Here is a 16,687-nt window from a genome sequence, read left to right as displayed (position 1 = left end):
CCAACAGGGAAATGATGGAGCTTGGTAATCACAGTGAGAAACCCATGTGTGTAGTATCTAAATAAGATGTACTGGAACGGATACAGGTAGCCGGGGAGGCGGGTGGGCGTGTACAACTCTGCAGCTCTACATGCCAAGAACAGATGCATACTGGTAAGTAGCATATTCCGTTCGAGGCATATGAGCTGCAGATTGTACACTTAGCATAGATTATATAGCAGTACCCAACCTTAGCGGTGACCACCGGTATCCGTTGCAGCTGTTTGAAAAAGTGTCTTTAGTACAGCCTGGCCCACCCTAGCTTGCTGCTTGGAATGCACATCTACACAGTAGTGTTTTGTGAAGGTGTGCGGTGTAGACCATGTGGCTGCTTTGCAGATGTCATCTAAGGGTATATTCCCTAGAAAAGCCATAGAAGCCCCTAACTTTCTTGTAGAGTGGGCTTTAGGAGGAACAGATAGTGTTCTCTTTGCCTTTTGATAGCAAATTTGTATGCATTTTACAATCCACCTAGCTATCCCTGATTTCGAAATGGGGTTGCCTTTATGTGGTGGAGAGAAGGAAACGAACAAATGTTTAGTCTTCCTGAAGGGTTGCGTTCTTTGTATGTAGTATAGCAACGCCCTTTTCACATCAAGTGTGTGTAAGGCCCTTTCCGCAACAGATTGGGGTTGCGAAAAGAAGACAGGTAATTCCACTGATTGATTGAGATGGAAGGGGGAAATGACTTTGGGCAGAAACTTCGGATTTGTGCGAAGTATGACCTTGCTGTGATGCATTTGTATGTAGGGTTCCTGTATGGTGAACGCTTGTATTTCACCAACCCTTCTAAGGGAAGTGATAGCTACAAGGAAAGCTGTTTTCCAGGTGAGAAACTGTAGCTCACATTTGTGCATTGGTTCGAAGGGCGGACCCATTAGTCGTGTGAGAACTAAATTTAGATTCCATACAGGGGAAGGTGGTGCCCTGGGAGGAATTACTCGTTTAAGGCCTTCCATGAAGGCTTTAATAGCGGGCACTCTGAAGAGTGATAAATGCTGTCTGTTTTGTAGATAAGCAGCGATCGCTGCTAGGTGTAGGCGTATGGATGAATATGCCAGGTTACACCTGTGAAGATGGAGCAGATAGCATATGATGTGCTGTATGGATGCATCTAGAGGGTTGATTGTATTATTACGGCAGTAAATTACAAATCTTTTCCACTTTGCGGCATAGCATGCTCTAGTGGTAGGACGTCTGGCTTCCATGATGATGTTCATGCAATCAGGGGGAAGGTTAAGGTATCCGAATTCTAAGATCTCAGGAGCCAGATCGCCAGGTTGAGCTGAGCTGGGTCCGGGTGCCTGATTTCTCCATGGTTCTGGGTTAGGAGGCATGGGGATAGGTGCAGTTTTTGATGTGGCACCACTGATAGTTGTAGTAGCGTGGTGTACCACGGCTGCCTGGCCCACGTGGGAGCTACCAGAATGAGTGTGAGGGAGTGCTGTTGTAGCTTCCTGACCACTAATGGAATTAGTGGGAGAGGTGGAAAGGCGTATGCAAATCTGCCTGACCAGTTCATCCATATCGCATTGCCCTTGGACAATGGGTGTGGGTATCTGGCGGCGAAGCTTGGGCATTTTTTGTTTTCGTGGGTGGCGAAGAGGTCTATCTGAGGATGCCCCCACTGTTGGAAGAATGGGTGAAGAACTTGTGGATGCAGTTCCCATTCGTGTAGTTGTTGCGTTTGTCTGCTGAGCAGATCTGCCATGGTGTTTTGTACGCCTGGAACGTGCTGTGCCAGGAGAAAGATGTTTTAGGGAATTGCCCATCTCCATATGCTCTGGGCTAAGCGGGAGAGCTGGGGAGAGTGTGTCCCCCCCTGTTTTTGTATATAATACATCGCAGTCATGTTGTCTGTGCGAATGAGGACTGCTTTGCCCGAAATCTGTTTTTGGAAAGATTTTAGGGCTAGAAAGATCGCCAAGAGCTCCAGATGGTTGATGTGGAGCGATTTTTGCTGTGGCGTCCATAGACCTTGCATGGTGAGGTGTAGGAGGTGCGCTCCCCAGCCGGAGAGCGATGCGTCCGCTGTTAGAATCACCTGAGGAACCGGGTCCAGGAACGGCCGCCCTTTGGAAAGGTTTGTGGTGTTCCACCACTGCAGAGAGTGATGTGTGCGGCCGTCCACCAACACCAGATCCGTCAGCTGACCCTGGGCCTGGTTCCACTGTTGTGCTAGGCACTCTTGAAGTGGACGCATGTGGAGTCTTGCATGGGGCACTATGAAGATGCAAGACGCCATCATTCCTATGAGCTTCATAAACACTCTTGCTGGAAGAGAGTGTTGAGGAAGGAATGTTTTGCGTAAGGCTTGAATGCTTGTGATTCTCGCTGAGTTTGGATAGGCAATACCCTTGGAGGTGTCTATAGTGGCCCCGAGATATTGCTTTGTGTGAGATGGTATGAGGTGGGACTTTTGGTAGTTCACCGTGAAGCCTAGCTGGTGGAGCAGTTGGATGGTGCCGTTTGTATGTTGCACACATTGGTCGTAGGACGCGGCTTTTATCAGCCAGTCGTCTAGGTAAGGGAAGACATGAATATGTTGACGTCTGAGGTGTGCTGCTACTACTGCTAGGCATTTGGTAAACACCCGTGGTGCGGTGGTGACCCCGAAGGGGAGAACCGTGAATTGGTAATGTTGCCCGTCCACCACGAACCTGAGGTATTTCCTGTGAGAGGGGTGTATTGGAATGTGAAAGTATGCGTCTTTCAGATCCAAGGTTGTGAGAAAGTCTCCCTGGCAGAGGAGTGGGAGGACTTATTGTAGGGTGACCATGTGAAAATGGTCTGAATGTATGTAGGCATTTAGAGGCCGGAGGTCGAGAATGGGTCTGAGGGTCCCGTCTTTCTTTGGTATTAAGAAATATAGGGAGTAGACCCCTAGATTTTGTTGATTGACGGGGACCTGCTCTATAGCGTGTTTTTGGAGGAGTGAGAGTACCTCTTGTTTGAGCAGTGTGGAATGTTCTTGAGACATTGGACGGTGCCTTGGCGGGATATTGGGTGGGGTAGATGTTAGTTCGAGACAGTACCCTGACCGAATGATTTGGGTCACCCATTTGTCCGATGTTATGGACTCCCATGTGTGGATAAAGTCTTGTAGTCTGCCCCCGACCGGAGTGGGATGGTCTGGGGGGAGCGGAGGGGAGTCATTGTGCGGGTGGGGTGGCAGAACGGGTGTTGTTGGTTTTGCCCCTGCCCTTATTGTTGTTACCTCTTTAACCACCCCTTTGATTGCCCTTTGAAAAGGTATTTTGAGGAGGGGACTTGTAGGAGGTAGAGGCGTTATCGGTGGAGGAGCCTCTGCCTGTGCCACGAAAGGACGAGCGTCGAAAGGAACGTTTAGAGGCTTGTGTTTGGAGTGCCCCCATAGACTTTGCTGTGTCTGTGTCCTTTTTCATCTTTTCCAGCGCTTCGTCTACCTTTGGCCCAAAGAGAGTTTGCTGGTCAAAGGGGTGATTGAGTATGGACGCCTGAACCCTGAGATCCTGAGCCAGGCATGGCGACGAAGCAGGACACTTGTATTTATGGCTCTAGAAGCAGTGTCGGCTGCATCGAGGGCACACTTAATGGAGGTGTTTGTAATTAGTTTACCCTCCTGTATCAGGTCATGAGCCTTGCGCTTGTGTTTTTCTGGAAGGTGCTGCATAAGAGCCTCTAGTTCGTCATAGTGTGCTCTGTCATATCGCGCAAGCAGTGCTTGTGTGTTTGCAATGCGCCATATGTTTGCAGCTTGGGAGGCGGTGCGTTTACCAGACGCGTCCAGAAGTTTAGATTCCTTGTCTGGCGGTGGGGCTTCTCCTGAGGATTGGGAGTTAGCCCGCTTTCTAGCTGTGGAGACAACTAGGGAATCTAGGGGAGCAGGGCCCTTAATGTATGCAGGGTCTGTGGGTGCCGCTTTGTACTTCTTCTCTATTCTAGGGTTAAGTACTCTGGCCCTGACAGGGTCTTTGAACACCTCTGTAGCGTGCTTGGTGACACCCTTAAGCATGGGTAAAATAGAAGTGGATTTGTCTTGTATGTCAAATGTGTCCAGTAGGAAGTCTTCTTCCACTGGTTCACTGTGCATGTCCACCCCATGGTAGTGTGCTGCTCTCTGCACTAAATGATGAAACCCTAAGGAGTCCTCTGGAGGAGACGGCCTGGATGGGTATAGGTCGTCCTGAGGAATATCGGGTACATCAGGGTTATTGTAATCCTCCCACGGGTCTGGGGTCCCTGGTGGAGTGGGATCCATTGGGACGTCCGCCGGGTAATTGTCCGGGTCCCCATCATCCGGATCTGGGGATGGGGCCGGATCGTAGTGAGGTGGAGGTGGCGGAGATCTGGGAGGGGGAGGGGTTGGAGGTGGCGGAGGAGGTAGGGGAGGCGGTAGTGGGGAGGGCACTCTGAGGGGAGAAGTAGCAGAGTCCTTCCTTTTGGGTGGTGGAGGAGGAGCCGGAGTATCAAGGCGTCTTTTCTTGATAATTAAAGTCAATAGTCCAGTCTTTGGATCTTTGGACAGAGTCTTTTGTAGAGGGTCTGGTGTAAACAGAGCCAGTGGCGTCGAATCGTCCGTCGGCACCGGTGATTTCGGAGCCGAGGGCTTCGATGGTTTGTGTGCGCCATGCTTTTTTGGGGCCTCCTGTTTTTTCGGCGTCGAAGGAGTTTTCGGCGTCGGAGCGTCGGTGCCGACAGATTTATGTTTGTGTTTGGTCGGCACCGAGAGTCCAGGCTTCGGCACCGGTGGCTTCGGAGTCGAGCTGGATATTGCTTTCTTCGGTGCCGGATGCTGTTTTTCGGCACCGGGCGTCGGCTGGCTCGATCCCGAGCTGCCGTGAGACTTTGGGTGCTTCGACACCGAGCCCGAAGGTGGGGTGATCGAAGCTTTGGTCTTGGTTTTGCCCAGGCCGGCAGGCGAGGGAGTAACCTGAGTCTCTTTGGTTTTGGGCGCGGGGGTGGGAGGGGGCACAGTACTCACGGCCCGCTGCGCCGGTGTGATGTCCTCCACGTCGGAGTCGTCGGCTTCGGAAGCGCTGACGACGTCTTCTTCCTGCTCGGTGTGTGTTTGCCCCGAAGCTTCGGCGCCGTCTCCGAAGATGTCCGGTGGAGCTGCAGACGATGAGTGCGCCATGGTGCGTCGAGCTTTTCGATCCCGGATGGTTTTCTTCGATCGAAAAGACTTACAGGCGGGGCAGTCTCTGGCCTCGTGTTCTGGAGAGAGGCAAAGGTTACACACCTGATGGAGGTCGGTGTGGGGAAATTTAGACCCACATTTTGGGCACTTTTTGAACGGAGTCCTTTCCATCGGCCGGGACCGGAGTCGAGGAGGGCCCGAAGGCCGGTGCCGATGTACGGGACGGAGAAAAGTGCCGCTTCGAGAGATGAAGATGATGAAGAAACTCGAAGATACGAGGATTTTCCGTCGAGGCTGGAACCGTAGAAGTTCGAAGCCGGAGCACGAAGTATCACATCCGAGCCCGATGGCGGAAAAAAACAATCTGAGGATGGAGCCGAAGCCCATGCGCAGTACGGACCGAAGGAGGAGTCACCAAACTCGTGACTTCCAAAGACTGTCCAAGAAGAAAAACAAACTGCAAACATCCGGGCCCAACACCAGATGGCGATCTATGCTAAGTGTACAATCTGCAGCTCATATGCCTCGAACAGAATGTTTTATAACCCTCAATGTGTAATTCTGATAGCGCCCAGGTTTCTTGTAGGCATAAAATGCCAAAGTCGTGGACGAAGTCTAACCAGGCGACGTTCACGACCTTTGCGCGCAACCCTGCCACATTCCAAAATAGAATCTTCATTGATTGGTCATCCTCAATTGGCACGGGGAAGATAGGCGGTCCCGTGATTCCCTCCTGCTGACGCACCTTCCCGATAGTTGCATGGTACTCTTTGTTAATTGCGTCATCATAAGCCGTAGCAAATTTTTTCCTTGGAGAAGTTAGTAAGGTAGTGCTACCATTTATACAGGAGTCCCCATACTCAAGTCAATCCACCCTTTCCAAATCGGAAAGTGTTTCAAAAAAATTCACAGTTGGAATATTGTATCTGATACCCCTTCTCACTTCCAGATCCACATGTGCAGGTTCCCTTCGGTTCATAGAGGGATGGCAAGGAGCGAATTGAGGCTAAAAAAACCTCAAATCCTTAGTAAGGATTTTACTCTCACCGGACGTAAAGGACCAATTGCATATATGATGGACCACCCGCCTGTCCCTAAAGTTGACGACAATTCAGTCCCCTGAGAGATCCTTACTCCTGTGTCCTAACCAGTTTATCCTTCTGGCAAATAATATTTGCCCGGATAAATCTGGCGGAAGTGGCCTGTTGTTATTAAGCCAATGGGCAACTTTATTTCTTAATTCAGGAAAGGACTCTATTTTACCTTGGGGGAGCTCCGGGACGCCAACTAAGACTACCGTGTATGGTAAAGATTGTGGAGGTAGGTCAATGTGTATGTACTGCCTCTTTGATCTAGGAGGCAGGGAAAAAGCCATGGGTGCGCTTAAGTTATTGTTCACCCGTTCCGTGTATTCGGCATGCTCTGTAGCCGTTCTTAAGGTACCCCCCCCTAATGATCTCGCTAACTTCTTCTGACTTCTTCGAGGCCCTCTGCACAGGCCTACCCGTGATTTCTTTGGGCTTCGTTATTTGAGGGTCTTGAGATCGAAGGTTGGATAGTAGCTGGGTAGTAATACTGGGGTCGGGTTGCTGTAATATAACGGGCAATTGTTGGTCAGTGGACTTCGTGGTCGAGCTGTTCATCAACAATTGCTCCAAGTTATCTAATTTTTCCCCAAGGCGCTTTACCCTTTCCACGAGGGGAGCCATTAAGGATTTCATGAGGGTTTCGATTTTCTCAAAGAGTCCCTCATTACGCGGGGAAATAGGTGAACGTAACGGGAAACCGATAGGCTTTTCGTTGTTTACAACATAGGACCCGGCATCATTAGTTGTTGTAGCCAGTGTTATAGGCACGCTGTTAAGATTTTTCCCTTTCGAAGCAATATTTTTCACTGCAGGTTTCTTTTGCCTGGGACCCCCTATAGGCCCCTTAGATTTTTTAGCCTCTGGGCCGTGTGTATTAGCGTGTTTCGTCTTATTCCTAGCCTTCTGCCCTCTTGTAGTTACTCGCGGACCAGCATTATTTGCACTATGGGAAGTAAAAGAGATCAAAGTTGGGCTTGATGGTGCTTCGTGTATCCCACTTGTTGTTACATCCTTAAGCTGGGGGTCAGAAGTAGACTCGTTAAAAAAAGAATTGGGTGTGATAGATATCCTAGTTAATAGAGACAGAGACCCATCGGGTACATTAATCATTTCTGAAGGGATGTCTTGAGTTGTTGGAAGATTGTGTATCCAAGGGAGGGCAACAAAAGAAGGTGTCATTATTGAATCTTGGGAATTGATAGTGAGCATTGATATATTAGTAGAAGGCAAAGAAGGCAAAAGGGGAAGAGAACCAGCTGGGAGCGAGAGGCGTCGTTCAGTGTGCTCTATAGCATTGGCCACTACCCCTATAGTTTTCTGCAGCATTCGATCTATAGCTGTCAGGGTAGGTAGTGGAGGATTTGGTAGTGGCTTATGTTTTGAGACTGGTACTGGTGGCACAAGATTATTCTTCCCCATGATTTGCCAATATCAGTGCAGATGGAGTATTATTTGTAAGCTCCCTCCCCTACTTACGGAATTACTATCCAACAATATTATGAGACTATATAGGGGGTTTAGGCAGTGGTCACGGCAAAAACACAGAGAACCATCTGCCGTTACAGAGCCAAGGGTGGAATATTCAAGTAGTCCGAGGCCAAAGGGGGTGGCCCAGCCCGGCCGCTGCCGGTCACAAACAGTCCCGCTCTTGTCCCCGGGCTTCTCCCGGTGCGTCCCTCGCGGGGCGAGGAACCAGGCGGACCTTAGAGCGCCTCCTGCCGCGTGTGCCGCTGACGTCGTGCCCCAGGGGATCCTGGGTGTTGCAGTCCTAGGGTCCAGCGGAGCCAAGCCCGGCCGGTCCGTTGGTGTTGCGCTGAGGGGGCGGAGCCAAGCCCGGCCGCAGGGACAGCGGGTCCACAGCAATCAAGTTGGCGGAGAGAGTCTTGCAGAATGAGCGCCCAGGAAAACGCACTCGTCATAGCCTCAATAGCCCCTCCTGGAGAGCTCAAAGAATTAGGGCGGTTGAAGGTGATACAATGTAGCAACACGTAACACTTGCCATTCCTGTCACATCGAGCGAGCGAGGAGGAAACAAGTTCAGTTCAAATAAATGAAAGGATATCGACTCGCTGTTCTGTTTGGCGTGGTGCTTGAAAAGCTGTCTCCGTAGTTAATTCATTCCAAGTATACTGCAGGAGTGGTAGTATTGCTGGAAAATCAAACCGCCAGACCAGCGAACTATCCCCTCAGGCACAGCGATCCTTTCCGTAGTTAAAAAACTCCCTCGAAGCCTGCTGAAACCACTAGGGACTCCGCGGCTTCTCAACCCCTGCTGGGGTACTGCCGATAATCACCAAACTGCCGGAATCTTCAACTCCAAATCGATGTCAATGCAGACCATACACCGCAGGCTTTTCACCTTCCTTTCCCCGCCGTATCCTCACTCCTCCACAGCAAAATCACAGAGCTTTTTCCATTTGCTTGGACAGGTGGAGCAGATTTGTGAACCACCACTGACAAGCCCACTTCAAAGCAATTCTTGTACTGGCTTGTGTGAACTTAATTATCACTTTTGGGATCATGGTAATTGGTGGAAAAGCAAACAGAACTTTGCCCATCTGTTCCAAAGTGTATTCTTCCTTCACTGCATTTTGGGTTACTTGGATGCAAGACTTAGAATTTTGTTTTCCCGATTTTCCAAGTGATGGAAGATATAGCAGACTATCTCCCAGGTCCACCTAAAGGCTCTCTGCGATTACTTAGTATCTCTCTGCTTTGCGCTGACAGAAGATAAACTGTGGTTACAGAGACCCCCTTCAATCTCATTGCTTCATGGCTGCTCAGCTAGTGCATAGGCGAAGGATTGCTTGTTTGAATCACTCACTTGCCTTAATGGTCGCAGAAAGGATTTTAAATGCCATGACGGCTTAGTACCACATCTCCAGAGCTACCTTTAACTTTATAGCGTAGCCATAGTTTTTTTCAGAAAGCAATTAATGTGGTGAATTTGAACCAAAACAACGTATCTTTAAGATAGTGCTAGAATGCTGGCTTTGCTAAGGCTATTGCTTCCAGTTTTCAACAGACTGATGTGTGTGGATGCCTTCTCTGTGGTACACTTGAAAAGGGTCTGACTAGGACAGAAAACGGGCCCAGGAACCAAAATAAAAGTGTCCACCATAAACGAAAAGTTGCCCATGTTGGCAAAATGGGACAGTTTTGAACTTGTAAAGGCAAGATGTACAAGTGTATGCAAGACTGCATGGATTCAGCTTGCTACAGGCAATGTTTCTTTTAATATCATGGAAAACCGTAAAACACGGCCACACACTGACCAGTCAGACCAGCCCATCTGACACTGCCTGACTACCCTACAGCCCAGTCCACCCTGCACTTGGTGTGCGCTGAGTGGTCCCTTATACAAGTGCCCCAACCCACCTGGGATGTGAGTGGAGTAACTGTCACCTGAAGCAGAGGGTCCAGGAAGGCTTTGCCCCTCAAGAGAGCAATCTAATTCCTCCCTGCAATCTGTTCTCTACTTTCAACAGTACTATCATCATCAGATCAAATCAGGAGGCAGTCACCAGTAACTAATGGGCTGAATACTACTACTTCATATCTCAAAAAAGGTTAGGCAAGAAGGACAAGAGTTGCATCCAAGAATATCTGTTGTGGACAAAGTTGGACTTGGGCACATTGACACCAAACCTCAGTTTGAAAAAAAACGTAATAGTCTGCCTGGTCTGATACAGGCATTCTCATTGGGTCGTTCCCTTTACCAACCAGTCACCCATATATTGTCATTCAAGGATGGCCAGGTGATGCAAGTGTGCCGCTAATACCAAAAGACATTTGGCGCTCTTCCGATTACAAATGGAAGCACAGTGAACCAATAATGCTATTCACTCACCATTAACGTGAGGTGCTCTCAGTGTGCTCGGTGAATTAGTATATGAAGTGCAGATACTGGACATCAATGTTTGCCTCAAAGTCTACCATTTGCAGCAACATTTGAGTTCTTGAACGGTTCTCATCATTAAATGCAATATCCTGAAGTACTAGTTTTAAGGTTTCGGACAGGTTGCAGAGCTAGATATTTCTTTGGAAGGAGGAAACACTAGGACGTTGTACTCTTTCCCATGTTTGGCAGCTGTACGTCTTTGACTGTGTCCATTAGCACTAATGAAGGACCCTCCTTAAGCTGACTCTGTAATGGTCGCATCTGGTGCTGATGCATGGTGACTGATGGATTTGGTTTTTAATCAAATTCAATACAATGGCTTTTCTGAACTAGTGAACTAATAAGAGTCTGTGGTTATTTTGATCTACATGACTGATTAAAAACAGTGTCATCTGAGAGATGGCTTGTGATCAGGATGAATACATCTTAGTGAATGCTTGGCAGCTGCATTTTTGCTAAGGAAAATCTTTCTTGAAGCCCTGGCAAACAAATGAAGGCTTTACCTTTAAAGTTTCCAGTGATTCTGAGAGTCCTGCAATTATTGCTGTTATGTGATGGTGTAGAGGCCCTTAAATGTTATTTGACACAACGATGGATCTATCACCCTTGAACTCCAACAATAAGGGTGATGTTGCAGAGCTCGAATAGCTTGGTTGTCCCAGTCTTTTAAGCTTCCTTAAAACGTCTTCAAACTTGGAGCGAAACAATAATATCAAAGGGTTGAAACTGTGTGAATAGCACAAGCGTGAGTAGTTCTAGTTATCACTACTTCGAAAAAAACAACTTGTAACTTTCTAGATCAAAGCTAGCACTAGATCGTCAGAGTATGTACCGCATGTGAATGTACAATAGAAAACATTTCTGTATATAAAAGCTAAGATCCTTACGTGAAATTAACAGGCTTCTGGGATTATGGTGACAATGGAGAGAAAAGTGGGTTTAACAGATTCAATTAATAAGAATGGGGGTAAGAAATGTGTGAATCTCCTAGTCTTGCGGCACCACCAATTGGGTATTTAGTAGCGCACCAGACCAATTTATGGGTAATTCCAAGCAGTGGGGATAATGGCTTTGTAGGGGCATGCATAGAACCTTTGCAATATGCAAAGTCACACAAAGTCTTCAAGGTACCAAATGATGCAAGAAGATGTTCAGTATTGTACAAGTCTTATGGACGCAAGCATGCACATGCTTGCGCAAGATGCCAGGAGTGGCATATTTGTATTCAAGAGTGAATTATGAGCATAGGAGAATATAATGGGTGCTGATTTTCAGAGTCTGTGTGCACCTTCAGGATTACAAAAAAAGTCTAGAAATAAACTTTTCAATGTTATTTGTATATACAATAACTTTCTTAAAATTCACAGTTAAAAAGGACCAATGATAAGTTTCACACCCTCACCTCACCTGTGTGACGTCTATTGTGCCGTATTAAAGAACCCTTTGTCCTAAATGCCTCGCCACACGACGTGCACTCAAATTCTTTCTTGCTGCTGTGAGTTACAAGATGTGCTTTCAGGATACTGGACTACAAACAAATGACAAAAAATAAATTGACTTCAGGTATTCATTTAACATTTCTTCTGAAGCTAAACAAGTAAAGCAACATACCATGGTATATGGTATACCAAAAAGAGGTATACCATGCACAGCGTCCAGGCAACCCCCAAAGTAATTACAGAGGAACAAATGACACCCCAAATGCTCGCATTTGTGGTAGTGTGGGCAAGTAGTTAGGCCTATCAGAGGGTAGTGCTCAGCATTTATCACACAAACAAAGGCAGTAAACAAGACACTCAAAGAAATCAGACACTAATTTATAAAATTAACACTTTTGTTTTATAAATTTAGATACCAAGATAATCGAATCAGATAAGTACTTTTCAAGCTATCAGTTTTTTTTAGTTTTCAGAAATGACATGCATTTTCTGGATCTGCAAGGTTATCCTATGGAGGAAAAATGTGTATTGCATTCGGATACTTGTCAGCGACTTAAGGGACCGTTCTTCTGGAGTTAAAGTGAGTATGGGACAAAGTTCGAGGCCACATCAACAGGTCACTGTGGAGGCTCTGGGGCGTCAGGGTGCAGAGATCTGTCATGGCGTCGGGTGTCCCACTCACTTCAATGGGAGAACGGTCCGGTTACAAAGAAGCTGCAAGGAGGGACTGGGCAACCAGTTCCAGGGAACCCACAATGGGACTCGACCCTTGCGATTCTTGGGCAGGTAGGGACACTTTATGTCCACTTCTGCTCGGGCTGTGTTGCTCAGGTGCGTTGGTATCTTTTGGGGTCGGAAGCCAGTGCAGGAGTTTCTCACAGTTTTAGGGGGCCTACAGAAAGAGGCTGTAGGCAGTGACTGAAAGTCCAGTCCGAGGACACCCAAGAGCGGGCTTGGCTCTTGTGGGCCTGGAGACCCCGTTGGCACGGTCACCTTCTTGGACTCTGGAGCGTGGGTAGGTTGAGGTGTCGCATGGCAGTGGTCACAGACTCACTTTGTTTTCTGCAGGAGGGCAAATTAGACAGCTGGGCCACTCAAAAAGTGGGTCTCACTTTCCCTGAAGTCCCTCGACGTGCAGGTCGGTCTTCCTTGGCTTTGGTGCTCAGTCGTTGCACAACAAGCCTTGGCTGTTGCGAGGGGTCCAGTTTCCCAGCCATGGACAAGCCTTGGCTACTGCCAGTGGGCCAGTACCCCAGGGATTGGCACTGTGCGGCTCTGGTCAGTCCCGGTGTCCACACTTGGAGAGAGGATGATCTGACCTATGGAAGCACTGCTACTTCTTTCTCGACAGCTACTGCATCGGTAGACTCAATAGGCGGCAGGTCATTGTACAGTGTCTTGCTTCTTTGCTGCCTTCAGCTGCAGGGGGAGTAGCTCCTCTATTCCAAGGGAGATTCTTTGACAATTTGTGAAACACTGACACGCCTCAGAGTTTGAGGTTTGCACAATGGCAGCACAAATCAGTTGCTCCACGAGAGTCGTACTCCTCGGTTCTCAGGTGTGCGGTCTTCTTCCACTCCTTTTGTGCCCAACGAAAATAGGAAGATCTGGTTTCGGGGGTTCCCTAAATACCCAATTTAGGGGCGTTCCGGAGAGAGAGGGGTAGTAGCCGATGGGCTACTTGCTCCTGGGGTCTCTATGCCTCCTATATGACCACTTCCTGTGGAAAGTGGGCATAGTCCTGTCCCAGAATCCCTAGGTTTGTCAACACAAAGATGGCCAACTCTGCAAAGTTGTGTTCACCTCACATTTGGCCACTTAAGGGGTGGTACTAGCCCGGGGGGGGTGGGCACTCCAGACTTGTTAATTTTTCCACCCGTCCAGGTGCCAAAGGGCTTTGGACAAAGGGAGTCGGCTGCCTCTCCTGTAAGGAAAGGTACACTCGCATTTCAAAGGCAGTACCCTCTTTGAATCTCCCCTGCCTTAGAATCCTAATAAACAGATCATCCTGTGAGAGGGGGTGTTATCACCCTCTTCCTGAGCAGGCTTTGTTTCTGGCCTGCTGAGAGCAAAGACTCTCACCCTTGGGGGGGGTGCAGACAATCGTCTCTTGTGGAAGGCTGACTGACACAAGCCAGCCAACACACCAGGGGACGCTAGGTTTTCAGGGGGCATGTATTAATAAATTCCACACTGGCATCAGTGTAGGTTCATCAATACGAGATGTTTGCTACCAAACACCCCTACTTTCAGCAAAGCCATCCTGTAACTGGGGAACACGTTTTCACCAGTGTCCAGCACACTTTTAAAAGTGGTTGCCCTGATCACTTGCAATATCTAGTAACAGAACTAGGTATCATGGGGACATATCTGCTCTTGTATATATGTCCTCACATAAAATATAATGCACCCTGCCTTTGGACTCAAAGGTCCCCTGTAGGGGTGACTTGCATATATTAGATGCAGTGACTTTGGCATGACAAGAGTGTCTCATGTTGTGTTTTCACTCAGGGTTTGCACCAGGTCACACTGCCTGCACTGGCACTGTGTAAATGTGTATGTGGATCTCTTAGGGTGGTAGAAGATATGCTGCAACCCTTAGGGACCCTCTTTAGTATCCCTGCCCTAGGTACCTGGAGTACTATTTACTAGAGACTTACAGGGGTGCTAAAGTCCTTGGACAATTGTAGCTCAAAAGGGGGCACAAAGTGTGTGTGTGTGGGGGGGGGTTTGTAACTTTAACCAAATTCCAGTTCCCTACAGGGTTTCATGCCCAGTATGGCACCGAGATCTAATGCCCTGCTTTGTATATGGCCTTGTACTAGTAACAGATGAAGCAGTTAGTCATTTATTGTCTTGTTAGACTAGTAAACCCATTGACGAAATGAACCATTGCATACTCAAAAACAAGTTATATTTGGGACTGAAGCAGGGTCACACTTGTTGTTTACTTCCCATTCTATGCGACATGGGTGTGCCAAGAATGCGGTCACTTTAAACCGAGGCTAGGTAGGATCAGAGGAAACCTCCAACTGCTTATGCCAGCAGTTTCTAGTGATCTCAAGTGACATACAACATTCCTCTTGTTAAAGCAGGAAATGCAAACTCAAGTGTCGACGAGGAATTTGTGATACATGTAGCTATTATAATCCAACGTCAACTAAATGACTTTCTTGGGCCTCTCGCTTAAAATACAAAGATTTACGTCACAATTGCATTTGACCGGAGGTTGTGTTCCCAGTAGCAGTACTGATCTGGGTTTTGATCAAGAGAAGTCTTGGATCCATGGCCTCCAGATCAAGATTTGATAAGTGTATACTCTTCCTGGGCAGTCTGGGAACGAGGTGTACCAGTCAAGAGACCACAGCATTCCAGAAACAAGTCGGAGCAGAGAATATTATCTTGTCACCTTGACCAATGAGGGTGATCTCCACATAGCTGAGGGAGGGTCTCTATGTAGTGTGCCTTGCCGGCGCTCTGGAAAAAGAATGCTCATTGAAGTATTTGTGCCCAGAACCTGTACTTCAACCCCTCTTGAATCTTCTTAAATATAAAATTCAACATTTCCTGGAGTGCTGGTTGCAAGTCCAGGGTTCTTCAGAAACCTCACACTGACAGAGAGAGTGGGCATGCACGAGAACTCTTCCCCAAACAAGAGAGGAATTGATTAGAGAGGTCAGCTGCTAAAAGCAGTTGTCATTATAAAACACATAGCTTAAGGCTGAAGTAGTGCTGCACAACCTACCTAAGCACAATGAAGAAAAGTAAAGGGAGAGGGTACGGCATCAAAAATACATTACAGGGGGCATGGCCAACTGCCGACGGGAAAGGTCGCACGGTAGCCGAGCTCTGCTGCGCCACTCCCGAAATATCAGATTAAACTGATCTGCCCTGGCCAAATCTTCTTCCTGAGGGGCTTACTGGGGGGTCAATGCTGCTGCCAAGAGTAAGAGTGAAATTTGGGAGCAGTTGAGAGGATCTTTGCGGGGCTGCTCAGGAGTTGGCACTACACAACGCGGCTGCGCCGGAGGAGGGTGTTGCTCCTCGGCAAGCAAGAGCTATGCAACACCACGGCTGATGCCTGGGCCACGATTGGTTGTGGTGGAGGAAATCGGGCGGCGCCCTCGCCCTGGGAGCAGTCGTACTCACAGGTGACATCCAGAATCCCATCCCGGCAGGTTACTGGATGCCAGGGAGGGAGAAGTTATCTGGTGTGGGCGGAAGCTGACTAATGGTCGCAGTGGTACGATACTTGGAGGCACAGAAAGGGCTTTCCCCGCTGCCCTAGGACCCAATGGGGTCAGTGTCCAGCCCATCCCTCTACCTTTACAAACTGTCTCGAGGGCCGGTGCAACTTTCGACCGAGGCCCGCTCACGCGCGGCACCCCCAGAGGACCGCGTAGCTACTTCAGAACACGCGGCGCCCCTCGTGAAGCGCTGAGCGCCCATTGGGGCAACACCACCCTGCTTGCTGCCTGAGGGGTTCCATTGCCCCAGCATACATATTCAGAGGGCTCCAGCGGCGTGTGCGGCCTTCTCTAGAGGCTGAAGTTGCAGCGACGGTGGCCATTATACACTTCAAGTGGGGATGATACGAATCGATGGTCCAGCAGGTGCACGGTCCAGGGGCTAGACCACGCAGTGAATCCTTCGTGTCTGTCAGAGGGGGAGAGATCCGACCTATTACCCGCTGTTCACGGTGGAGTCGAGACCTCCATACCCGCGACGAGGTGAGTGACCAGAGCCCCCGGCGCCTCTGCGTGGTACCTACCAGTGCTTCAACAGCTTGGGGGTTGGGGTGCGTCGTGCCAAAGCAGACAGGCCGGGTGGAGGACACCACTGCAGGCGGCAGTGAGTAGCTGTTGCATCCTGACCCTCCATCAATACCCCTTCAATGGAGCCAGCATGGCGACGGGCCGCAGCGGACTAACAATAACGCAAGCCAAATTGGACAAATTTGCATGGCAGAAAAACCAGGCGGGGGGCCAGGGCACGGTCGCAACCCAAAGCGAGAGCTCGGAGCCTACGAACAAAGATATCCTAGAGGCGATCACCACTGTACGGACCTCTCTCGAAACCCGGATCGACACAGTCGCCGCGG

General features: G+C 48.9%; 1 protein-coding gene across 1 annotated transcript in view; it reads right to left on the bottom strand.

Moving 5' to 3' along the window:
* E4F1 (E4F transcription factor 1) overlaps window positions 1-16,687 on the bottom strand; it is a 422,222-nt gene that overhangs the window by 284,573 nt on the left and 120,962 nt on the right. Inside the window, exon 5 of the mRNA XM_085629438.1 lies at window positions 11,555-11,675. Coding sequence (XP_085485564.1) covers window positions 11,555-11,675 — 121 coding nt within the window. The remainder of the gene's footprint in view (window positions 1-11,554; window positions 11,676-16,687) is intronic.

The sequence above is a fragment of the Triturus cristatus genome, chromosome 10 (assembly GCF_964204655.1).
Source record: "Triturus cristatus chromosome 10, aTriCri1.1, whole genome shotgun sequence".
NCBI lineage: Eukaryota > Metazoa > Chordata > Amphibia > Caudata > Salamandridae > Triturus > Triturus cristatus.
The sequence above is the reverse complement of the archived record's forward strand: the minus strand, read 5'-3'. Positions and strand labels throughout refer to the sequence as shown.